Genomic DNA, 26,255 nt, shown 5'->3' with positions numbered 1-26,255 from the left:
TACCACTAGAGTATAGCTCAAAGAACTATACCAATACACTGAGAACCTAGCTCAGTACTGTTCTCCTATATCAAAAGTGAAGGTTGTTAATGTGTTCAATCCCCACTTTATAAGATGAAAATAATACAGTAGCATTTCACAAGGGGAATATAAATATGATGCAGACCTAATGAACAATCCAAAGTGTCTTTTCTCAGAAATAAGTCCCACTAAGCACAAAGGGACTTATTCCATATTTTGGTTTGCAGTCTTACAGTTTGATTATATGTATATTTACTCAGAACTGAGTTCAATAACGCTTCCTCCCATGCAAGTATGCACAGGACTGCTACAGCCTGTTCCTAACCACATCCACAGACGTTATTATCATAGAAGTGTGCTTAGACTTGCCAGCCTGGCTGGAGAAGACACGGTTTAACACAGTGGTTTCCAAACTTTTTTTCCCATGGACCACTTGAAAACTGCCAAGGGACTTGGTGGTCCACTTACTGATTTTTCTGCCTGTTGTTGTAATTGTAGTTCCATAGAATTCAAACTGTAATACAATAAAATACAATAGAAAAAATACAATAATAGAAACGAACAAATATACAATTCAAAATCAACATGAATATTCAATGTGTGCTGTTTCCCATCTTCAGCTGCAAATACACAGACATACCGCGGACCACTGATGGTCCATGGACCACAGTTTGGAAACCCCTGGTTTAGTATCAAGCCTAAACTCCTGATTTTACATCTTTGGGCACAGGCTAACAGATATATTTGTGAAATTATCCAAAATACATATCTGCAAATATCTGCACTCTGCCTAATTTGATAAAGGAATTATGAGATCCAGTCTCATGATAAGGCCATGATAGCAACAATAGAAAGCTATTTGACATTTTGTTCATCTTAAAACTGTGCTCAACGAAAATTTATCTGTGCCTGGAACCATGTTTACGTATTAAAACTTCTAGAGAAATCAATGCATAAGTGCCTTAATACTCCAGCTTCCTCTGTCTACTAAAGGAAGTTCACTAATATATATGTGGGGCAAGCTTGCAATAAAGGCTGGTCACAGCTGCAACAGTCACTTGGGTCTTTATTGTTGGTTCCTAAGAACATAAGAGGAGTCCTGCTGGATCAGGCCAATGGGCCCATCTAATCCAACATCCTGTTGTCTCAGTATCCAACCAGATGCCTATAGGAAGCCCACAAATAAGACTGGAACACAAGAGAACTCTCCCTTCCTGCGGTTTCCAGCAACTGGTATTTGGAAGCATACTGCTTCTGCCTATGGAGGCAGAGCATAGCCATCATGACTAGTAGCCATTAATAGCCTCACCCTCCATGTATTTGTCTAATCCTCTTTTAAAGCCATTCAAAATGATGGCCATCATTGCTTCCAGTGGCAGTGAATCCCATAGTTTAACCATGCACTGTGTGATGAAGTACTTTCTTTTGTCTGTCCTGAATCTTTCAATGCCTACAAATTCTGGTGTTATGAGGGAGAAAAACATTTCTCTGTCAACTTTCTCCATGCTGTGCATAATTGTATTCACTTCTATAACGTCGCCTCCTACTAAGCTTTAATCCAGAACTGCTTATTTGATCATTATTTAAGATTGTTTCCTATTTGTATTACATGACATTTTATTTATTGTTACTCCAGTACTTAGGCACAGGAGTGTAGTTGCCCAGGGTTTCGAAGGGTCTTAGACCCTTTACGTTTTTGGGAGCAGGGTCCCAATGTCTCCAGCATCCTATGAGACAATTGGCATGAAAGGGGGAGTGTATTAGCCACCAGGAAGGGTCTTCTAACATGCTTCCTTGTCCTTTCCTGCTGATTGAAGCCAACTGGAGTGAAAGGAGGTGAGCCAGCCACTGGTAGGGCTCTTCTCAGCAGCTAACACTCGGGAGAAGTGCTTGTTGGCTCCTAGGGACATCTGTTGCTGTGGGAGAAGGCATTAACAAGAATCTCATTCTCAACCCAGCAGCAAAAAAGGGGGACAGTGGGCATGGCTGTGACTAGCATGAAGGAATCCTGCACTGCTAAATTTGCCACTACACTATTGCTTAGGCAATTCAAAATTCACCCTTACACTCCCCCCCCATGACGTAATGCACCTTTTGGGGGATTGCAAGGTCTCTCAGAGCCAATCCTGAGGATCAACAAAGCCTCCTGTCCTCCTTGGCAATGAGTTTTTAAACAGAGCATATTTTGAGCTGAGTGCCCACTGACTCACTCCTGCAGGTGCCCTCACAGTGTTTACTACCATTTGCCTGTACCTTGGCTTGCCTGTGGGCCAGAGGGAGAGACAGCTGCACAAGACACAGGCCTCTGGCAGGACCCCTGTTCCTGCTTACATTGAGGAAGAAGAGGCAGCTCAAGATAGGTTTGTCTTTGGGGCAAATTGGCTGAGGTGTGCGATTGTATGGGTGTAAAGAAAGCTAATGTGGTATAGTGGTTAGAGTGTTGTACTATGACCTGGGAGACTAGGGTTCAAATCCTGACTGGGCCATGAAGCTCCTTGGTGACCATGGGCCAGTCACCGGCTCTCAGCCAAACCTACCTAACAGAGTTGCTGTGAGGACAAAATGGAGAGAACCACGTAAGCCACCTTGAGCTCTTTGGAGGAAAGGTGGGATATAAATGTGATAAAAATAAAAATAAAGGAGCAAAAGGCCTCCTTTGTTACGGGCAAACCTTTAGGGGCAATGATGGGGTTACGAATCCGATACGAAGCCTTCGGGGGGCCTCCAGTTACATAACCCCCTAATCCTATGGTTCCAAGGCAGCCAAAAGTTAAAATGATGCCCCAGAAGTAGGCGCAGTTTTTGTGGCAGAGGAGCCTCTTGGCTGGATGACAGTTCCTCCTCTGCTCCTCCACCTTCCCTCACCCACCCGCCTCACTTACCACGTCCACCAACGGCACACTGAGGGGAGGCGACCCCAAGCAGCTGCATGCTCCTCCCACTCAAAGCGGCTTCCCTGCACACACCCCAGCGAGCTGACACGTCACCCTCTCCCTTTCTCTCTTCGGCAAAGTAGGGGGCGGGAAACCTCTGTGTAAAAAAACACAGCACACCAAATAACCCGTCCGTTAAGCTTGCTTTCAGGCAGCTGAACTACATTTCCCGCCATGCCCTTCTCATTGCGCAGCCGCCGCTGCAATCCTTCCGGGCTGTGCTATACAAGAAGGGGGGGTGCGGAAGGGAGAAGTAAAAGCCTTTCTCGGTTTACGGCTTGGGCTTACCCGAAACCATGGCAACCGTGCGTCAACAAAGAGACGGTGCCGCTCAAGAAGAAATTGGAGCTGTTTGTTGATAGGAGGGAAGAGAGCGGTGGTGTCTGCTGTTGAGCCAAAGTAGCCTATATTGCTGGGGGTAAAGGGAGAGAGAGAAGGGGTGAGTGGATTTTTCAGAGACTCTCAAGTAAAGCGGGTGGGGCGTTCAAGGGATCCCTATTTCCTGTACGGAGCCTTCGCTTTTAGCACCACCTGTGTCTCATTTCAGACAGTGCGCAAATGATGCAAAGTGATGGAAGAATTCGCTGATTTTAATACATTTCTCCCCCTAGAAGTGTGATGCCTTGTCAAGAGAAACTTTAATGTGTTACAACCAGAGCTTGGAAGATTACTTTTAAAAAGAAATAAATTACAATTACTGTTACATGGCCCCCAAAAAGAATAAATTACCATTACAATTGTTCTGAAAGGAATTGATTACCATTACTCAAAAGCAATCACTACAATTACAGTTAAGTTACAAACTAGAGGGCCTACAAGGTGCTGGCCTTGGCTACCACACACCAAAGTAGCCAAAAACAACATTCAAAATAAACACACACACAGAGGTAGTAGAATGATTCTTTTTACCCATAAGACAGCAGCGGTGGTCTCTCTGCTGGTAAGGGAGGTGGGGAGGGAGGCAGAGGCCACCACTCAGAGCTTTGCACCTCAAACCAAGCTCCAGCTCCACACACACACAAACACACACACACACACACTCAGCCAGCAATTCTCACTCAACCACCTCCCGATCCCTGCTCTGCCACCAACTAAGGCACACTCACCCAAGGAAACATTTTTCCCTGGGGTGCAAAAAAGTTTAAACATTGCAAATGCAGCAAAGTAGCCAGGGAGGGCGTCGGAGGCCGCTTTGCACCAAGTGCAAATATGGTATTAACACACACACACATCATTATCTCTCACCTCCACAGTTCTTCATCTACATTCCACTGCTGCCTCTTCTCTTTTATCCATGTCCTTGCCCTCCAGCTCCTTTCTCCCTCCACTCCATTCTTCTCCACCACCATCTTTTTTTAAAAAAACAATTATTTTCTCCACTCCACCCATCTCGCTCTCCACCTCCTCCCTTGTCACCTCTTAAATACCCACAGAGCACAAGAGACGCTGCACAGAAGCCCAGTTTGAGGCACATGATTTTCATCCACAAATCAGAGGAGCAGAAGATTTCCCCTGCTTCCCCCCCCCCGTAATGCTCAAATGTAATGGTGGAAACATTACAATTATTCCTCAAAAATAATAAAATTGCTCCTCATTCTATTACAATCAAAATGTAAGGGAATTACCCGCTCGTTCCTCAAAAAAGTAATAAATTAGAAGTAATTCACTAATTACCTCCAAACTCTGGTTACAACAAATGGGGCATGTATATGGATATAACATCATGCATGTGTGCTTAAACATAAGCCTGTCCCGTGGGCTCTAGGTGGGTTGCAGTCATTTCATCATCAGTGACAGAACTGTTACTCTTCTTTAAAAACATGGTGGTTTTATTGTTTCATGCCTGGTAAGAGAGGGATTGTATTTTATCCATGCATATTCAGGATTGTGGCTAATGTTCTTTCTCAGTGGATGGTGCAATGCTTGGAAGAATTAAATGTGTCCAAGCCTAGTGTTTCCCTGCCTCAGCCTATGAGATGCCTTAGGGTTCTATTCTTGCCTCATATGCTTTTTAAGATCTATAGGAAACCACTGGATGAAGTCTTCTGGAGGTCTGGGATAGTGGCTTCCAGACTAGACCGCCCTGGCCTCCTCCTGTGAGAAAGGGCGGGATATAAATTTAATAATAAATAATAGATCAATACCAGTGCCCAAACAGTACCCACGTTTACTTTTTGAATGGAGTTTCCAAGAGGGTCAGAGGCAGCATGAAATAATTATCAGTTTGTATATCCTGATGCCTGCAGGTTATGGGGGCCTGCTGTGGGTTCCCCAGATCCTGGAATCTGCACTTTTGGGAATGTTTTAATCCTACTTCTTGGAATGTTTTAATCTGCAATTAATGCGTCTACTGAATAGACCACACACATAGATAGAAGTGGTGTGCTCTGACCACAATATTGAATGAATGAATGAATGCTTTTATTTCGGTCACAGACCAGCCATTACCACGATATTAAGTTTGGACTCCAGTTGCTCATAAAACAGCCATCATTGATCTGAGGTACTTCATAGGCTGCCTGATTTGGCTTGGGGTCCATCTGAGTCTGCTTCCCCTGCCTTCAAATTCTCAATCAGAAAATCAAAAAATGGCTATAACTTTTTCCTCTTAACAGAAGTGGATAAAATTTTCAGCCCCTCCAGCATGGTTTAATCATGCCAAATTACATGCAAAAAGACCCAGGAATGTTTGTGCTGGACACCTTTACAGTTTTTTTTTAAAAGGGGGAGCATCTATAACTTTTTCATTTTGGGGCAGAAGTTGATGAAATTTGTAGGCGAGATTGTCCCTTTTGAAGACATGTATCCTGCCAAATTTCAGAAGAGCAGCCATTTGTGCTGCGTAAAAAAAACCCTTAATTTTCCCTGTGGGCAATTGGCCTGAAAATTGCAGACATGAGAGAGGTGCCCCTGGGTAAGATACCTACCAAATTCCTAACACATAGATCCAGGGGTTTTCTTTACTACACTAATACTGATTTGCGGGGGGGGAGAACTAAAAGGGATTCACTTTCCCGGTAAAATTATTCCCACTTGTTACCTACTTGACATGTCAGTCACAGTGGAGCTTTTCCTCCACCCACTTTCCACTCTAGTGTTCGCTCTCTGTTTCCCCATAAGTGTGCCCTGTCATTATTTCTTATGTGGTAAGCTTAGATATGTTGTTATCACTTTTAGCAGATGCTTGTCTGCAGCATTTTTTTATGTCTGGATTGCTGAGGTGCCACACAGTGCTTCGGGGTCTCCACTTTGCCCTGTGGTGCCTTACAAAGATTCCAATTTGCCTCAGGCAAGCCTAGCTCAGTTTGAGCTTTCTCTGAATTTGAGGCACTTCTCTAATAGGCTATTGCTGATCAATATGGAGAAGACTTAGTTAAATTTTATGTTGATGAAATATATTATATGCACAAACTGTCTAGATAACGAAACAAAAATCAGTAAGTGGATTTTAAATTTTTAATAATAATAATAATATATTAAAACTTACACAGCACCTAAATGTTCTAACTGCAGTACATATTAAAATATAAGATAGTTCCTGCCAGCAGGCTCAAAATCTAATAGACACACACACACACAAAGAATGAGGAGGGATGAGGAAAGCAAACACTGGAACAGCTACTCCCAGTGGATGGGCCCAGACTGATTTCCCAATGATGTTCCTACTGGCCTTTTGTCTGAGGCAGCTCCAACACACATTCCACCTGACATTATTTGATTGTTTACAAGTTTATGGAGTTTTTTTTTTAATATGAGAGTGCAGCAGAAAGATAAAAAGATCAGCAACTATATATGTTTTGTTCAACAGAAAATTCTGTTGGTTCTTTACTGTTGGTTCTTTAAAAACTGGATTTCTGATGCTGAGTGCTGCTGTGTTGCTGAAACTTGTTATTCTGAAGCAGTAAATTGATTGTTTTGGACTAACCTGAAGATTGAAGCCTATGAATTCCTTCCTCCCTCTTTTCTTTCTAGGCACCGTAAGACGTTTGCACATTTTGCAGCCCAGTTGGGGAGTAATTTATATCAAACAATACGTCAGGGAGTACTGAATGAAACCCTCGATCCCATTCAGGCCTTTCAAACTATCTTAACCCTACTGAGACCATGCCTGGCTCAAAAGAGCGATGGCACCACTAGGACACATGGCCCTTATACATGGTTCGATCGCGAGTGTAGACTAAGTGTAGACTATTTTATGTTCACCGCCCAGAGAGCTATCGCTAGTCGGGCGGTATATAAATTTAATAAATAAATAAATAAATAAATAAATAAGGAAAAGAAAGTTGAAGGCCCAATTAAGATTGACTCTTATACACCCAAGTGACCAGTCCCAAGCTCTTTTCAAATCTATGAAGATCTCTTATAGAGCCCTCTTAATTCAAGAAAGCCGACTTTGCCGAAGCCCACTGGCAGCGGCTAGCCCGCGTGGCCTCTGACAGACATGAGCGTCTGTTTTGGAATTTAGTTAAATCTGGGATGGGTGCATTAAACCCCCAAGATGTACATCGAATTCCGACACCAGCCTGGCATGCCCATTTCCAAAGGCTTTATTGCCCAGCGATAGCCTCCAATGACCATTGGATGTCGATATTTCAAAAGCGCCTCTGTGGCCCCCAGTCACGCCAGAAGAAATCAGTATCCTCATTGATTCTTTGAAGAATGGTAAATCCCCAGGAGAAGATTTTCTCCCCCCCGAATTATTCAAGCAATTCCCGGACTGGTGGACCCCATTCTTGGCAAGCCTTTTCTCTAGGATTAATGACTCTGGCATTATTCCTGATGGGTGGAGGCGCAATATTATCGTACCAATTTATAAAAACAATGATCCCTCTAAACCCTCCAACTATCGCCCGATCAGCCTACTAAATGTGGCTTCCAAGCTTTATAGTAAATTCTTACTCCAAAAGTTGGAAGAATGGGTGGAGACTAACCAGCTCATACATCCCGAACAGGTGGGCTTCAGAAAAGGATCTTCTCCGATTGACCATTGTCTAACCCTGTACTTCCTGGCAAAAAAGAGTATAATTGGACCCACACGACATCTATATGCTGCATTCGTTGATTTGGCAGTAGCCTTCGACTCTGTCGATAGGAATGCTCTTTGGTTAAAACTTTATAATCTAAACATAGATCGCCGTCTTCTCTATCTCATCAGGGCCCTATACACTAATACTAATGCTATGGTTAGAGTAAGCCAAAGTGGAGACATGACGAGCCCGATAGTAATAGGGAGGGGCGTTAAACAAGGCTGCCTCTTAGCCCCCCTTCTCTTCAATCTATTTATTAATAACATCATATCTGACCTCTCCGGTCCACAATACTTTCCACCATCTATCGGCCACAGGAAGGTGTCCGTGTTGTTTTATGCGGACGACATGGTCCTCCTGTCTTTAGTCCCAATTGGCTTAAGAAAATTAATGAGAAACTTACAGACACTCTGTACAAAGGAAAAGCTAGAAATCAATTACCAAAAAACAAAAGTTTTAGTTTTTGGTAAGAGATTTGAAGGACATCGCTGGTCAATGGCAGACCATCAGTTGGAGCAAAGTCGGTTATATAAATATCTGGGAATATACTTTGTGGACACTCTTTCTTGGAAAAGACATCAGCAACACATAAAATTAACAGCCATAAAAACTGCAGGAGCAATTCTAAAGTTCTATCGTTCTGTAGGAGGTAACTTAATTCCTCCGGCTCTAAAAATCTTCCAATCTAAAGTAATTCCTCAGGTCTTATACGGCGCATCAATTTGGGGTTGGGACAAGGAAACTGTTTTGTCCTTAGAGACTATTCAAACAAATTTCCTCAGGTGTTTACTATCCCTCCCTCCAGGAACATCAGCAGCCATCTTACGTGCTGAGACTGGCCTTCCTCCCCTGGGAGCGCATATTCATCTTGCCCTTTTGAAGTTCTCAAAACTAGCTGGAAGGTCGCCGGGCAAGGAACTATTGAATTTGTGCCTAAATCACCCCTTCTCCTCTAATCTTTGGGGTCCTAAATTGGAAGAACTATTATCTAGTTATCATATAACTCCTCAGGTTTTTATATCATTACCACCTAATCAAAAATTACGTGAGATTGTTTTCCGCCACTCTGAGTATTTGGATAACTTAACACTAACTAACTCTAGAGTGGCCCCATGATATGGGAAGTTTAAGACCGGTCATTATCTCTCCCCATACCTCACGTATCCTTTTCCCAAAAGCCTCAGGCACGCGTTCACTGCACTATGCTTCTTCTCCCTAATGCAGACAGAGAGGGACGAATCCTCGGAATTCCAAAAGATCAAAGACGATGTCCCTGTGGATATAATAAGGAGGAGGACATTCCTCATATACTGCTTCATTGCACAATTTATCAGGACCCCAGAACTAAGTTCCTCAAGAAGTTTTTAGATGAATCTGAATCTCTTACAGAAGTGGGGAAAGTAATTTCCTTAATGTCTGATTCAAATTTGGACGTGACACATAAGGTATCCCTGTTTGTGTTAGCAGCTTTGAAACTACGAGCTAATTTTATTCTGAATCTTAATAACAGCTGCCGTTCAAGTCTGTCTTAGTTTTAAATTTTAGACGCTGTACAATCAGCATAGATTCTCATTGCCTTATGATGTTTTAAATTTTCCTTTATAGAATTTATTTTAAACTCAATTATAAATTTTAACATGGTAAGTTTGTTGTACATGATATATTAATTAATTTTGTGTTGGCCTTTGGCCCTGCAATTTAAATAAACTATGAGAACTTTCCACATTTTCTAGACCAGCAGGTTATCACACAGGAGTAAAGATGCCTTCAGAAACAGGGAAAACAGATATGGAGAGGATTGGTCTCTTTAGTGAAATGGAATATGTTACTGTTGGGGATAAATATGTTTCACCATTTAACCGTAAGTATATTTTTCACCATTTTGCAATACGGTGGCTTTTCTTTTTGGGGATGTGATCTTTAAAACTATTAGTAGATTATAACAAGGGAAGTGAAGCAGATATATTTCAAATATTCTTATTTTGAGTAATGTTTTAAAATTTTCCTTCCTCCTTCATTGTGTGAGCCCCATGCTAACAAATTATTGTACAACATCAAGGACAACATAACAACAAGGGCATTGCACTTGTATAGGAGTATGGGTTGATAGCACTGATTTGGTAGTGACCAGCATTGTATGTTAGCTTCTGTGCCACATTGGGCAAATCCAATTTGTGGTATGGAAACTTGGAGAGAGCTAGAATGAAGAAAGTGGGATGATTGGAGATGGATAATTAATTTGTTGCCCCACCATACTGATGTTGCAGATGGGTGAGCTCTGAAAGTTTTCACGAAGAATAGAAAGGGGTTAATAAAGTACAGAGCTGTTCCAGGGCACAAGGCAGCTGGCCCTGAACAGAAAGTGTTTAAAAGCAGTGAGCAAAAGAACAGAAGTGTGGGGGATGAGCTGTATTGGAGAAAGAGACTTGTATCATATTGAGCTAAGTAAAAGCTTCTATTTACAAGAGCCTGGTGTGCGCGTTGTTACTCTGGCTGACTGGTTTATTGCCTGGCATCAGATCTGTTTGGTCTATAGCTTCTACATCTATCACAATTCACCACAAGGGTTATGGGCCCAGAATAGGCCATAACAGAACCAGCTGAAAGCACCAGTGGCAGAAAGAAAGAAGCCGAAGGAGACCAGCAGCAAGCGGCAGTGAGAAAGGAAGCTTGGCTGGTAAGCAGAAAGTGACGAGAGGCTGTAAATTATGGCAGTGTCACTCTCGGCGGGAATGCCTCTGGAAAGGCTAACAGAGACTAATTACATGAGTTGGAGATTACGGATGCAAGCATTTCTCACAAAAGAAGACGTTTGGGAAGTTGTAGTTAATAACCCCCTGCCGTGCCGCCTCCGGAGCAGTGGATCAGACGAGAGGAGAAAGCGAAAGCATTTCTGATCCTGGGAGTGGATGACTCACAACTGATTTATTTACATGACAAACCGACGGCTAAACTGATATGGACTGCTCTGGGATACATTCATGTGAGGAAAACCGCCAGTAGCCGAATCCATATGGCGAGGAAATTATACCAAATGAGACTAACAGAGGGCACATCAATGTCAGAGCATTTACTAGCCATCAAGAAGTTATTCGCCGAATTACAGGAGAGGAATGTAGAACATTCACAACTTCAGAAAGTATACATTATATTATCATCTTTAGACATTTCCTGGGACCCTGTCGTAAGTTCACTCGAGGCGATGAGAGACGAAAATTTGACGGTGCATTATGTGTCTGGCAAATTGATCCAGGAATGGGAGAGACGGCAGGAGACAGCAGAAAGAGAGCATGTGGACAAAGGCAACAGAAAGGACAATAAAACATTCTTCAAAAAAGCAGGTTCCAGGGTGTTTGGTGTGAAAGCCTGCTACATATGTGGATCTTTTTCGCATCTACAAAGAGACTGTGGGTCGAAAAGAAGAAAAGCACATGGAAGACAACAGTCATGTGTGCAGCTGGTGAGTGTGGGCAAATGCTGCGGAAGCAATAACTGTGGGAATTGGGTGGTCGATTCAGGGGCAACACATAGCCTGGTTGCAGACCAATCCATGTTTCAAACTATGGTTCCCACCACAGAAAGTATACTTCTAGCAGACGGTACACAGAGAACTGTGTTAGGGAGAGGGACTGTCAAATTATGTGAATTGCAAACAATCATGACGGATGTATTATATGTGAAGGGACTGGAGAACAATATCTTATCCTTGACAAAGCTTAATGCAATGGGTTTTGACGTGTTGTTTAAACATGGGGTTTGTGAAATAAGAAAGGAGGACAAAGTATGTTTCAAAGGGAGATTAAAGGGTTCACTGTTCTATGTGGATTTGGGAACAACAAAGAAAGCAGCAATGGTGACAAAAGTAAAACCTCATGACAATTGCATCCATTTGTGGCACAGAAAGTTAGGGCATGCTAACTTTGATACTATAAGAGACATGCAAAAACATAGTGCTGATATGACATTAAAGGAGTGCAGCAAGCATGTAGACTGTAACACATGTAAACAAACAAAAGCCACAGTAGCGCCCATAAACAAAGAGGCTAAAAGCGAAACCAATGAACCCTATCAAACTATTCATGTAGATCTGGCCGGGCCATTTCAGAAGTCACAGGGGGGAGCCAGATTTTATCTGGTAATAGTGGATGATTTTACCAGATTCAGTACTGTTTACCTGTTAAACTCCAAGGATGAAGCAGAGAAGAAACTGAGGATGTTTGTGCGCAAGGTAGAGGTGCAACATGGCACACACATAAAAAGAATTCGCTCAGATCAAGGTGGGGAATTCACTAGCAAAGCCTTTGAGCAATATCTAACGCAGAAAGGCATAAAACATGATTTAACTGCACCATTTTCCCCGTTTCAGAACGGGATAGCTGAACGAAAAAATAGGTCTTTGCAGAAGGCAACAAGAGCCATGCTACAGGACTCAGACTTACCAAACGCGTTTTGGGGGAAATGTGTGGTATATGCGTGTTACATACAAAACAGAGTGGTGCACAGAGTACTTCACATGACACCATATGAAAAGTTACACAGCCAGAAACCCAGGTTACAACAGATAATCAGGTTTGGAGCAGAGTGCTGGGTGCACATACCACAGAACAAGAGAAGAGGCAAATTGGCCCCCAGAGCAGAAAAGGGGTATTTGCTGGGGTTTCAAAATACTTACTATCGGGTGTGGCTACCAAAACAAGGAAGAGTAGTATTAAGTAGAAGTGTGAAAGCCCAGGAACAGGATTGGGATGGAGTAAAATATGTGGAACTAGAAAACACACACGAAAAAGAGACAGAGCAAGATATAAAAGAAGAGGAAGAGGAACAGGCTGTTATGGAATCAGGGCAAAGCAGCAGACAAGAAGATGAGCCACAAACAACACTCCGGAGGTCTGAAAGGGTGAACTTGGGGAAACCTCCAGATCGCTTTCAGATAAACACAATAAAAGCACGTAACACAAACAACAGGCAATGGCCGATAGACGAGAATAAACAGTGTACTGATAATAGGTCTGAAGAAGAAAGAAAATGGGAAACGTATGTAGAATGTGTGCAAACGAAATGCTCATAAAATGTAACGGAATGTAATAACTGTAAAACATGTACAATGAAATGTAAAGTGAAACCTCTTTGTGAAAAGGTGGGGGCTGTTGCAGATGGGTGAGCTCTGAAAGTTTTCACAAAGAATAGAAAGGGGTTAATAAAGTACAGAGCTGTTCAAGGGCACAAGGCAGCTGGCCCTGAACAGAAAGTGTTTAAAAGCAGTGAGCAAAAGAACAGAAGTGTGGGGGATGAGCTGTATTGGAGAAAGAGACTTGTATCATATTGAGCTAAGTAAAAGCTTCTATTTACAAGAGCCTGGTGTGCGCGTTGTTACTCTGGCTGACTGGTTTATTGCCTGGCATCGGATCTGTTTGGTCTATCGCTTCTACATCTATCACAATTCACCACAACTGACCAACTAGTGATGGGACCCTCTTAGTGTTTTGTCACACCCTCACGCCCAACAGGGGCCAAGCCTGTAGTGGCAGGCCCTGCCCTATAGAACTCCTTACCAATAGTTTTGGCAGTAATGGCGTCTCCTAAAAATGGAACTTTTTAAGCAGACCTTTTAATATGATTTCCCCCCCCCCCAACCAATACAGTACTTATGGATGCTTTTATTACTGTTTTTAACAATGTTTTTATTTGTTTTTAATTCTATCATGTTTTTGTATTTTGTAATGCCACCTTGATATGCTTTTATGAAAAGTGCAGCTTATAAATATTTAAATAAATAAATAAATTACACTGCTGCATCTTATATGCCTATGTATTATGGCAATGGTGTGCAGCTAAAAGGCAGGATGGAGTTGTCCCATTTGCTTCTCAGAAGGTGCCACGATAGTTCTGCACTCTGTGTCCTCATATAGAATTGGGAAGTCAGCTGTGTCACTTTTCATCCACAATAATTAGGGACTTTTCTGGCAAAAGTGCATATATTTGAAAGCAATTTCTGCATGCTTATTTGCATTTAGAATCTTTCATAAAACAGCAATAATCTTCATTTGGGCCCTGATTCTTCCAATACTCATTAGCGAACCTTGCCTTCTTTTCCAGTTCACTGACAATGTATCCTCAATTCCTTCAGCCCTACATAGTGTTATTCTCTCACGTGGTTAAGAAATGTGTTTCCAAGGCCTAATTATCTGCTGGGTAGCCTTTTCCTGCTTGTTTTCAGGACCAGTCAGGGTGGGTGGGTGGGTGTAGGAAGGCCATTTGGCTTGGTCCTCAAGCTCAAAGGCGGCCTCAGATTTAGACATTTGTAGGTTTTTTTTGGAATTTGGTAAGTTTCACAAGTTGTGTTTATGCTCTTTGGACCAAAATGTGAGGCACTCAACTTAAGAGCTGCAAATTTAAGCAAATAAGAGATGTGATTTGTAGCAGTAGTTAGTGCTTAAGTTGCTTCCACACATTTGAAGTGTCTGGAAATCATGTATGGATATACAACTCCAAAAATTAAAACTAAGTAAAGCCACACCAATTTAACCAATACTAACAGCACTTACTTGTTTTCAAGGCCCCTTTAATGAAGCTGCAAGCAAGAACAAGCAAATGTTACCCGGGGGTAACAAAGAGAAGGCAGCTACTCAGGCAGGTTACTTTGACCCTCTGTTTTCAAGAATTTTTGACGGTGAAAGCTATTCGAATCCTGTGCAGCTAAGGAGAAGATACCGGTTGGCAGAGTCAAAGAAAAACCTGAGCAAACCCTTCCTTCCCAGTAATGGAGAAAAATACCCGTAAGTGCTGCGAAAAGGTGTTAATTTTGGTGCTAATTGGGGTTCTGATTATGTATTTTTATCTGTTCTGTTCAAAAAAGATTTAAAAAACCTTTAAAGATTCTTTTGTTATCTGTGTTGCCATAAAAGTTGGATGGAGGCTTTTATTTCTTGCTAAATTAAATGTATATTCCCCTTGAATTTTATATATAGCCTCTGGTCTCATGATTCCTATCTCACCCACCACCACCGCGCACCACAAAATTTCTCTTTCTCTTCTATGAAAGGAGAATGAGCAGCAAGTGCAGTGGAAAGTGCCCATGAACACATGGATCATTATGAAGGGGAAGCATTTGGAGATGGCTGTCTGTTGTCCTACATTCCCCCGGGATAAGCCAGACATTAGCCCTTGTCAGAAAAAAAGGATTCTGAGCATGATGGGGTCTCTGGTCTGATCTAGTACGTTAATTCTTCCATTGCTAACAAAACCAAACATTAAATATTAATATTAAAATGCAGCACTAAAAAATAAGCAGCCAAATGCTGTCAAATGTAGAAGTATGCATAAAGTTTTGAGTATTTTGCAGTACGATCCTATATATGAAGAAAGTCCAACAGAGTTTAGTGGTATGGAATGGGGAAGAAAGGTAGTTTTTGCATCTTCACTCCTTTCCCTGCAGCTCCCATTACCTTCCCATTTGTTCCAGAGAGTTGAGGGACTCTTCAGATCAGCATGGGAGGTGGCATGGGAGGCTGCGAGAGTGTGTGCAGATGGATGAAAATAGCCTCCTAAATTTCAGTTATGAGGGCCTCCATTGAATCAAGGAACTTTTTTTCCAATGGAAGGATAGCATTGGAAACCTTGTTCAATGCAATATATTTCTTAACGTAAGTCAGTATAATCACTCTAGATAAAATGGGTATACTAGAATTTTCACTTACTAAGCAAGCAAACCAATGTCTTTCACAGGTAGGGAACATGTATAGTCCTGCCGGAAGTTGCAGGACTACAACTCCCATCATCCCTGACTATTGGCCATGCTGGCTGGGGCTGGTGGGAGTTGGAGTCTAACAACAACTGGAGGGCTACAGGTTCTTCATCTGTGGCATATATTATTACATTAAGTTGCATATTTAATAGAGAAATGCTAATTTATTTATTTTATTTTTGTTTTGTATTTCAGTTGTGGTGTTGGAACTTACTATGGAACAATCGGTGGTCCATGTTCCTTCTTTAGTGCACAAGCAAAAGACAAAATGACATATGTTCAACCTGGGAAGAATCTGTACACTAATCCAGGGAAGAAAGGAACTGGCTATGGGTAAAACATAACATCACATTTCTCAAATTGTAGTAGTCTCTGATATGTTTTTTTATATCTTCGAGACTGCTGAATGTTGGTGTCACCATCGTTGTATTTTCTCTACTCAGGTATCCAAATCTCACCATAGGTAAACCATACCCACACTCAGTGGAATTATACGACATAGGAAGAATAAACTTTAAGGTAAAATTCTGTTCGGTTTCCATTTAATTGTTGTCTGTAGATAGAAACAATCCTGTTTCAGATAATCAGATCTTAGTTTGCTCTATGCCAACAAGACATGAATCACCTTTCTTCTGTAAAATAAACTAGCTAAGAATATTATTTGTTGTTTCAGCCTGCTGATTCAAAGATAGCATTTGTTTCCATTGTAGCATTGTTTCTGTTCTGTGTTTTTATTAGTGCTTTGTAAATCTAAATAGTTAAAACAATTATTTAATATCAGCTATGTGCTAGGTTTACAATCCCCTCTGCCCCGTATTCCAAGTCTGACCCAATCAGAAAGATTACTGTGAAGTGAGGTGCAGGGCGGGGGACTTCATTAGAACCCTTGTGGACCAACTTTGTAAACTCAACACAACCTGAACCCATAGTCTGACCCAACCATATTATGTTTGAAATTAGGTTACTTCTAAAACAAGCCATAACCCTTGTAGATCCAGGCAGTTCAAGGCCTGTCTCAGCAACTAGGAGATTTTGATATTGACCCATTGGCCCAAATATTGTCATTGGGGCCCACAGGTTTGTCTTGGATGGAGCCACTGCTGCCTATTTGCTAAGTAGCTGGAGTAAGTGATCCTAAGTTAACACAAAGTCCTGCTATTTGGAAAATATTGGAAAGCGTTGGGGATGGGAAGCAGGGAAATGGGAAAATCCATTTGCAGTTGCCAAGCTGTTACTTATTTTTTCAATAAGGAACATGTCCCTTCTCCACATATCTAGCCTGAATTTGGTGTGAAACTTTGGCAGAGTACGATCCTCTCACTTTGCCAGCATGCCCAGAGATAAATCTGAGACAGCCCAAACCTGGGCTGAACTTTTTTTCTCTTTTTACCATAAGCATTAATGGTTTGGATTGAGACAGAAGAACAATCTTAGTTCCTGCATTCAGCGACTTTGCAGCACACACTTGGCACAAATGATGTGTTAGCCTTCAAGCACAAACTGTTATATACCAGGAGTTGGGACCCTGTACTCCCGTTGAGGTCTTATTTGGGCTTATTTTGTATATTATACCCTGATAAATAATTGATGATAAGTGATTTTAACACCTTAGATAAATTTTGTTGGCCAGTGGTCTGGGGTGATGGTAAACCCACAACATCTAGATATCTATAGGTTCCCCACTCCTGGTATGTTCAGATTTCTAACATTGTTACACATTTACATTAGCATTTACTACATTGCCTACTTTAACCATGCTATCCTGTGCACATTTACTCATTGTGTTCAGTAGGGCTTACTATCAGGTAAGGATCCACAGGATTCTAGCCGCAGCTTCTTTCCAAACTTCTTTCCTGATCAAAGAAAATCTGAGCTAAAAGTACCCAGTGTGATAGCTTTTCTCTCCGATTTACACAGAAAACGACTGAAGAACACCAACGTCTGATGAAAGGTGGGCCTTTCAGGTTGAATCTTTTCCCCCGAGAGTATTTTGACTTGAATCCTTACCATGATGATAAACCAGTACCACCACCAAAGAAACAACCCACACAAGCTGCAATTAGCCATGCTTTTAAGCCAAGTTCTCCTGGCAAAAAGGTGCAGTTGTTTTCCAAAAAATCTCTCGTTGCTGATTAATTTTAGAGAAGACATGTATGACTTACCTGTGTTGCAATTTAGAGAGCTGTATTTGAATGGTGGTGGTGGTGGGGAAAGGAACAATGTCTGAAATAATTTTGAACAAGTCACCAGTCTGCCAAGCCTGATGATTTTTTTTACAGTAACTTACTTAATCAAGTGAAGTGGGGCTAAAAGTTAGAGAGAATATCCACAGGTTCTATAAAGGATTACTGTTTTTCTTAGATGTGTTTCTTCAGCTCTTTCTTGGGGGTGCTTAAATACAAAGTTAACTTATTAGGGCTCCAATGTTTAATCGGTTAATCAACAAAATTAATAAAATTTGAAATGGATTAAAATAGTGCTCCCAATTAATTGGACAGATTTTTTTTAAAAGAAAACCCATAAATACTTTTTAAACAGAAGAACGTATAAAAACTTCAGGTGGCAAGCACACAGGGAGTGCCTCTTCTAAGATGATGCTTCCTATGATGACACACTTGTGCATCATCAGCATAAAAAAGTATGTTTCTTGCTTCAGAACAATTGTTTACTTATATACTAATTTACTTACTCAACTAACAGTTAAACAGTTGACTGAAATATCTTTTAATTAGGTGACAGCCATAAAATCTATTTGTTATAGTGGAATAAGGTTGTATTCCGATACCTACATATCTAAGAGTAATGTGCACTGTCGGACTTATTTCTGGGTAGCCATGCAAGCTACATTTGCTGAAATTCCCTCTTTTGCACAACTGTTGAAGGGACAAGAGCTTTGCCCTCTTTTTTCATCAGACCAACTTACTCAAAATCCAGGTAGATATGGAAAATTAAATAACATGTATCCCTTCAACCCTAGAAATGGCAGCTCTTAAAGAAACAGATTTTAAATGTATGCATATTGTTGGACATAACCTAAAGCAGCATCTTGAAACATACTGTTTGTTCCAAGCTGGTTTAAAATGTTTGTAACTATAGTTCTTAAATAGAATAAAATATGATATGAACATGGTACAACTGTAGCCATTTTTTACAAAAAATTAAAATCCTGCAGTCTTAGAGTGAAAGTCCCATTGAACATAGAGAGACGTATGTCTAAGTAAACATGCTTAGGATTGCAGTGCATGACTTTGTTGTGCAAAGTGGGAGTGGAACAGAATTCCAGCAGGTGCAGTAGCTTTTATAGCAGCCTAAGTACAAAGATATTCTACTGCTTGTGCAAGAGCTTTTACCACTTCTTGTACAATCAGAAGCATGAAAACAACTACACAACCTGCCTATAATAGCACTGCATGAGCTATTGTACAAGTATGTGTGGAATAGCATTCCCAGCAATTTTTCTTCCACTCCAGTTCTTTGGACCTACTCCATTATTAATGGTATCAAAAACCTAGTCTCTCCCCTACCCTTTGTCATAAGATACATGGTAATATATTTGCATCTATTAGCATCCCCATTTTTACCTTCATTATAGGTATATCAGGGAATTATTGATGCTTGGGGCCCATACTGCTTAAAGTTGCAATTGTGGTCACCCATCATAGGTAAAAATAATCAGAACTTGCTTCCACGTACATTTGTAAAATGTTAATATGTGCCTAAAATACTGTTGCATATGTATACCCTTTGTTTTCACTTCAGGACATTAATAGCCCGGTCCTAAGATTTGCTGAGCTAACAAAATGTACATCGCTATGCAAATGCAATGTTATAAAAATGAAATTGCACCAACTTTCCAGTGATTTTACCTAGTGTCAGAGGAAGAAATGCCAGCACAGATAAGCTCATAAGTATCACTTAGCCAATAATCCCACTGCTGAAAGAATGGCGCTGGCTGCCCATTAGCTACTGGGCCAAGTTCAAGGTTCTGGTTTTGCTGTACAAAGCCCTGTACAGCTTGGGACCAGGGTACTTGAAAGATTGTCTTACACCTTATATACCCAGCCAATCACTGCGCTGTGCAGGTGAGGGCCTCCTTCAGATACCATCTATCAGGAGGCCCATTCCACACAACATAGGAAGCAGGCCTTTAGCATTGTGGCACCAACCCTTTGGAATTCCCTCCTCTTAAATATTAGATAGGCACCATCTGTGTTTTCTTTTCAGCTCCTACTGAAGACCTTCCTCTTACAACAAGCCTTTTAAGTAGAGACCTTATAGTCTGTGTCTGTGTTGGAATTGCTTTTTAATATGTTTTTAAAGAAATGTGATTAATGTACACTAACCCGTGCTGCTTGGAGCTGTGACAAATAACATAGGCCATTTTCTGTATAAGCACATCTGCTCCTTGGCTTCCTAGTCATTTACATAATACACTTCGGCCTGCCAAATAGTACTTTTGACCTACTGCTAAGTGCTTTGTCCTTAGGTATTTTTGTATAAGTCACCAACTTATAATGTTTATCCTCACTTTTCCAGCCTGGGGGCATGAAAGCTGGCACATTTGATCCCTTTCCAATGCATTCCACAGACCCCTACGGAGTTAAACTGTCAAAGCCTATCACAACCAATAAACAAGGACAGGTATATCATCCTTCTGCTGGAACAAAGAGCAGACCAATAAGAAGTATTATGGCTGCAAATGTTGAGAAGTAAGTACTACATATCTTTTTGTGCTTCATTTCCATGATAAACTTTGCTGGGGCTCCTGTCTGCCTGGATACAACATGCTCTGATTTGGAAGCCATTTTTCTGATTTGTGGGAACTCTCTCACTTCTTTCTCATTGATGTGGTAAATACACTCCAGTCAAATTGAGGGGCATTTAGTTTTTCTCTTTGTGTGTTCCAGAGCAGGGGTGGAGAATGGTCCATTGGCCTCACCTGAAGGGTGATTTTCACAGGTAGACTGCAATCATGCAGGTAGTACTGCCATCTAGCATCCGAAGGCAAGAATGCACTGAAGCCAAGACCTGGGGCATCAGGCCCCTCCCATTTCATTCATGACGAGTCAGGAGTGGCATATCTGAAAAGTACAAACGGCCAACGGGCCTACCGGCAAGGAAAAGAAAAACACAGCTCCGTACAATAACAGAGAACAACATGCAACATAACAGGAATATAAAAGTCTTGACTGAACTAGACAGTGCCAAATAGAAAAAACCCTGAACATTAGTAATATTACAGTGGTGTGAAATACCCCGATATCCTCCGACAGGGAGGGCCATGATGGCAGTCTACCTGTGAAAATCACCCTTCAGGTGAGGCCAATGGACCATTTTCCACAGGTAGACTGCCATCATGCAGGATGTACCAAAGCAGTCCTCAATAGGGAGGGACCACCACTGATTATTAGTTGGAAAGGACCTGCTGCAGGACACGCCTCCCAAAAGAAGCGTCGGTAGAAGCGTAACGGTCTATCTTATGTTTTACGAAAGAATTTGGAGTAGACCAGACCACAGCCCTACAAATGTCTGCAAGGGATGTGTTGGTTGCGAAAGCAGCTGAGGTGGCTGCTGATCTGGTGGAATGGGCCGTGATGTTAGGTGGTACAGGAAGGTTAAGGGACTCATAAGCCAAGGCAATACAAGCTCGCAACCAACATGACAAAGTGGATTTGGAGACCTTTTTCCCCAAGGTCCTAGGGTGAAACGATACAAATAGCGACTCAGTCAGACTGATGTTCTGGGTGCGAGAGAGGTATAGTTTGAGAGCCCTCCGAACATCTAGCAAGTGCCAGGCCTTCTCTAATGGATGGACTGGCTTGGGGCAGAATGACGGAAGAACAATGTCCTGGTTACAGTGGAACACTGAGTTGACTTTGGGACAGAAGGATGGGTCTGGCTGCAATACTACTGAATCCTTATGAAAGGTGCAGAGATGGCAGGCTGATGACAAGGCTTCCAGCTCTGAGACTCTCCTCACTGATGTTATAGCCACGAGGAACAGGACCTTGAAGGACAACAGTCGGAGGGGGACTGAAGCCAGGGCCAGACGGTCTCCTCTACGCTTTTCCTCCAATATCCCTCCTGGGCCAGACGTTGAGGAAACTGCGGCACGAGGGAGCTCAGCTTCTCCTCATAGCCCCGTACTGGACCCACCGTCCATGGAGGGCGCTGCAGGGCTTGTAGGACCTTCGAGAGACTCCAGGAAGGAAAATGGTGACACACAGCTGGAGAAAGGCAGGCAGCCCCTCTCAAAAAACATTTGATGAGCAGGTGAGAGCCCACAGGCACGGCCAATGAGGAGACGGACAGGATTGAGGAGATAGTGGAGGCATGACGACGCAACCCATTGTTTGGTTTCAGTCCCATTCTGAGCCTTCTATATAGAAACCGTAGAACCTGCTGTACAGTGGCTTGAGAAGGACGGAAGCCCTTGGAGACGCACCAGGTGGAAAAGGCGCGCCAAGTACTCTGGTATATGCGAGTTGTCAATGGTCTTCTAGAAGCTAGGATTGTGTCAACCATCCCTTGAGGCAACCCTGGTGCACTCAGCTGCCTCCGTTCAAAAGCCAGGCTGTCAGACTCAGCCAGGCTGGGTCTGGGTGCCAGAACAGTCCCTGGGAGAGAAGGTCCTGCCTGGCCGGCAGTGTCCAGGGGTCTGTGACTGACAGTGAGAGAAGGTCCGAAAACCACGGACGGCGGGGCCAGTACGGGGCTATGAGGAGAAGCTGAGCTCCCTCGTGCCGCAGTTTCCTCAACGTCTGGCCCAGGAGGGATATTGGAGAAAAAGCGTAGAGGAGACTGTCTGGCCAGGGTGCTGTCAGTGTGTCCACTGCTTCTGCAGTCAGTTCCAGGTACCTCGAGAAGTAGCGAGGCAGCTGGCAATTGTGCCTCGAGGCAAAGAGATCCACCGAGAAAGTGCCGAACTGTTGCTGGAGAAGGTTGAACACCACTGGATGGAGTTTCCATTCTCCTGGACTCACATGCAGCCTGCTGAGCCAATCAGCGGTCGCATTCAGCACCACGCTGAGATGTTCTGCTCTTATTGACAGTAGATGGGTCTCGGCCCAGTCGAAGATTTGGATCGCCTCTGCCTGGAGGGCTCGGGACCTTGTTCCCCCCTGCCTGTTCAAATGTGATTTTACACATGTGTTGTCTGTTCGGATTAGCACATGCTGCAGTGACAATAGCGGCTGGAAGTGACGAAGGCCAGATGGACGGCTCTGAGTTTCAGCCAATTTACATTCTGACGTTGCTCCGCTCTGGACCACACGCCCTGGACGAAGTCGGAATTGCAGTGGGCTCCCCAGCTGGCAGACTGGCATCTGTGATTATTATGGCTCTGTCTGGCTCCCGGAACGGAGTACCTCTGCTGAGGTGTGTTTTCATTGTCCACCAGCAAAGTGACGCTCACAGAGATGGCTCCAGCTGGATCACACAATGGTTGGAAGTGGCAATGTCCTCTTGAAAAGGTAGGAGGGCCCATTGAAGAGATCGAGTGTGATGTCGGGCCCATGGAACGATGTGAATGGTGGAGACTAACGTCCCAAGAACGTTTGCCAGAAACATGATGTCCGCCTTTGAGCATTGCGTCAGTAATGTTGCCATGCCTAGAATGGTGGAAATATGCTCTGGAGACAGAAAAACCATGGCTCGAGTCATGTCCAGTATTGCCCCCAGATGCTGGAGCCGCTAGGTTGGCTCTAGATGACTCTTCTCGATGTTGATTAGCCAGTCATGAGATCTGAGAACCTCCAGGGTGTAATGGAGCTGTCTGTTGGCGTGGTCCTTGGAGCGCACTCGAAGAGGAAGATTGTCCAAGTAGGGATGAATATGGGCCCCTTGTAGGCGGAGGAAGGCCACCAAGGTGTCCATCACCTTGGTAAACACTCGTGGGACCGACGCAAGGCTGAACGGCAAGGCCCAGTATTGGAAGTGGTGCTGGCCCAACGAGAATCTCAGGAATCATCTGTGGGCAGGGCAGATAGGGATGTGGAGGTAAGCATCTTTCAGATCGATGGATGCCAGAAAATCCCCTTGTTGCAGCGTTTCCAGAATAGATGCGAGTGACTCCATCTTGAACCAGCGATACTTGGCGAAGCGGTTGAGGAATTTGAGGTCTAAGACTGCCCTCCACGAAGAGTCTCGCTTGAGGACTGCAAACAAAATGGAGTAAACGCCTTGTGACCTTTGTGGTACTGGTTCTACTGCGGCTATGTCAAGTAGATGACGTAAGGCATCCTGCATGACCCTCCCGTGAGATTTGGAGACGGGAGAGGGGCAATATCTGTTCGGAGGTGTCAGCCAGAACTCTGTGTTGTATCCATGGAGGAAGATGCTTCTGACCCAGGAGACCTGTGTTAGGGCAAGCCAGGAACTTGCGAAGAGGAGTAGCCTGCCCCCAATAGGGATGGCGTCAGAACTGCCTGCGCTGATGAGCTCCTCTGCCATATGCGGAAGATGGGGCTTGCCGGCCTTGGTACTGGACTCTGCCCTGGAAGCACTGTCTGGGCCAGGGTGCCCTGGAGGAGCGGAAATCGTAAGTTCTGGCATCTCTGCCTCGCCCCCCAGGCCACGCCCCCCGAAAGGGCTGGAAGGAACGATATGGGGCAAACCGACAAAACAGTCTGCGGTCATCTCTCCTGGCTATGGCTAAGGTAGGTTTCCGATTGTCCTTGGGGTCGATCAAGACCGCTTTAAGGGTGTCCTCCCCGAATAGCAGGGACCCAGAGTATGAAGCCATAGACAAGTTGGATCGGGCAGTGGCATCAGCATCCCAGTGCCGGAGCCAAAGAGTTCTTCGAGCTACTACTTCTGCAGCCAGGGCCCATGCTCCTTGGTGGTGTCCACCACGAATGCTGCCGCCTTATGTAACTTGACTAGGCCTTTTCACAGTGTGGCTGGATCCAGATTGGGATCGTCCAAAAGGTCATCGAGCCACGTCATGGAGGCCCTTGAGAAAATCGAGGCGGCAGCGGAGGCCTGGATGGAGAAGGCGGCGGCCTCGTGAGTCTTACGGAGAGAAAAATCCAGCCGTCTTTCTGAGGGGTCCTTGAACTGTGAATCTCCTTCTTTTGGAAGGAGGAACCTAGAGACCAAGTTTGAAATTGATTGGTCCACTCCAGGGACATTCAGAAAAGCCATGAATTCCAGAGCCAGAGTGTAGAGTGTGTTGGCTAATATTGCAGATATCCAAACGCCTTGGACGAAGGCAAGAATGAACTGGAAGTGGGAGGGGCCTGATGCCCCAGGTCTTGGCTTCAGTGCATTCTTGCCTTCGGACACTAGATGGCAGTACTACCCACATGATGGCAGTCTACCTGTGGAAAACCTCAGGCACTGATGCCCAATGCTGGCCCTTGGGACTCTTCTCAGGCCATGCCCCTCAATAGCCCTGCTGCATGTCCTCCACGAGTGCTTTAGTGTGGCTGGGTTGTGTCCTTGAGTTGATTATGCCTCTTTCTTGCCCAGATGGAGAGATATGTAGAAATCTCTTTGACTTTTCCATAGTTGAAATGTGACCTATTCTACAAAGGTTGTTCCACCTCACTTTTGCATCTGGCTGCCACTGGCATGTGGCCCTCAAAAGGGTGTCCATGAGGGGATGTGGCCCTTAAGCTGAAAAGATTCCCCACCCGTGTTCTAAAGTTAAGCCCTGGCCCTGGAAAGGGATGGTGAGCCCTGACTGAAATTAAATCCTGCATATTTAAATGGTGACTTAATGCTAGTTAGTCCAGGGTGAATGGTCTGCAACCAAGCTTGCAAAATGTGTATCTCCCCACACTACATGTAGCCCACCTAGTCCTATATGGCAGCCTCCTACTGTTTGCTGCCTCCTTGGAACTGCAAAACTCGGGACTGGTGTGTGCAAGTGTCATGAAAGGTCATATGTGCCTATGAAGCCGTTTGTCTTGGTGGGTCATACCTTTGGCCAGCCTGAAGAAAGGATTTGCATAGCCATGGGAGAAATATAACCCAACCATGAAGGTACAGGAATGGTGAACTCCTGCATGTGAATGGCATACCACATAATATGTGGGATGATTTAAACAGGATTTAATACAGTGGCTGTAGTGTGAAGAATGGCTATAATTCCTTTGGGTCTGTTTGCCAGATATGCCACTTCAGGTGTTTGTAGTGCCCAACTTCCTCAGGAAACCTCAGGAAGGCATTGTTAGCATTAAGTAACTGTGTGAAGCAATCAAATATTTTCTTTCATTTTTTAAAAAAATGTCCACCTCTGATCCAGGGCTTCTGTCAGTGGCCAGGAGTAAGGATCTGGAGAGGTTCATTGGTTAAGACAAGCTGTTGCCTGATCTTGATAGGATCTCACCAGCTACACAAAAATAGTACTATATCAAAAGTTGCCTCATGTTCTACATCCTTTTTTTAAAAAACCCAAAAAATTAAAGGATGGAGAGGCATTATTGACTACTGCATTAGGTCTAATCTGGTGACTTTAGATCTTGCTTAACAATGAAGATCTTATCTACAGGAGTCAAGGTAAGAGTGCAAACTAGGTATTAACTT

The 26,255-nt window shown here is 43.4% G+C and overlaps 2 protein-coding genes across 5 annotated transcripts in view; one reads left to right on the top strand and one right to left on the bottom strand.

Moving 5' to 3' along the window:
* UFSP2 (UFM1 specific peptidase 2) overlaps positions 1 to 3,404 on the bottom strand; it is a 25,053-nt gene extending 21,649 nt beyond the window's left edge. Inside the window, exons 1-3 of one of the 3 annotated variants that reach the window (XM_061583384.1) lie at positions 3,243 to 3,404; positions 2,904 to 3,051; positions 490 to 535 (exon numbers count right to left, since the gene is read on the bottom strand). In XM_061583384.1, the coding sequence (XP_061439368.1) occupies positions 490 to 525 (36 nt within the window). In that variant the 5' untranslated portion in view covers positions 526 to 535; positions 2,904 to 3,051; positions 3,243 to 3,404. Of the gene's footprint in view, positions 1 to 390; positions 469 to 489; positions 536 to 2,903; positions 3,157 to 3,242 lie in introns of those variants that run through there. The other 2 variants (XM_061583385.1, XM_061583386.1) reach the window with 2 other exon arrangements.
* CFAP96 (cilia and flagella associated protein 96) overlaps positions 3,179 to 26,255 on the top strand; it is a 24,430-nt gene continuing 1,353 nt past the window's right edge. The window contains exons 1-8 of one of the 2 annotated variants that reach the window (XM_061583389.1): positions 3,179 to 3,393; positions 9,206 to 9,426; positions 9,715 to 9,842; positions 14,538 to 14,757; positions 15,921 to 16,058; positions 16,169 to 16,244; positions 17,643 to 17,822; positions 20,262 to 20,434. In XM_061583389.1, coding sequence (XP_061439373.1) covers positions 9,743 to 9,842; positions 14,538 to 14,757; positions 15,921 to 16,058; positions 16,169 to 16,244; positions 17,643 to 17,822; positions 20,262 to 20,434 — 887 coding nt within the window. In that variant the 5' untranslated portion in view covers positions 3,179 to 3,393; positions 9,206 to 9,426; positions 9,715 to 9,742. The remainder of the gene's footprint in view (positions 3,394 to 9,205; positions 9,427 to 9,714; positions 9,843 to 14,537; positions 14,758 to 15,920; positions 16,059 to 16,168; positions 16,245 to 17,642; positions 17,823 to 20,261; positions 20,435 to 26,255) is intronic. The other variant, XM_061583388.1, reaches the window with a different exon arrangement.

The sequence above is a fragment of the Rhineura floridana genome, chromosome 9 (genome assembly GCF_030035675.1).
Source record: "Rhineura floridana isolate rRhiFlo1 chromosome 9, rRhiFlo1.hap2, whole genome shotgun sequence".
NCBI classification, from domain to species: Eukaryota; Metazoa; Chordata; class Lepidosauria; order Squamata; family Rhineuridae; genus Rhineura; species Rhineura floridana.
Note: the sequence above shows the minus strand (reverse complement) of the source record. Positions and strands in the feature narration are given on the sequence as shown.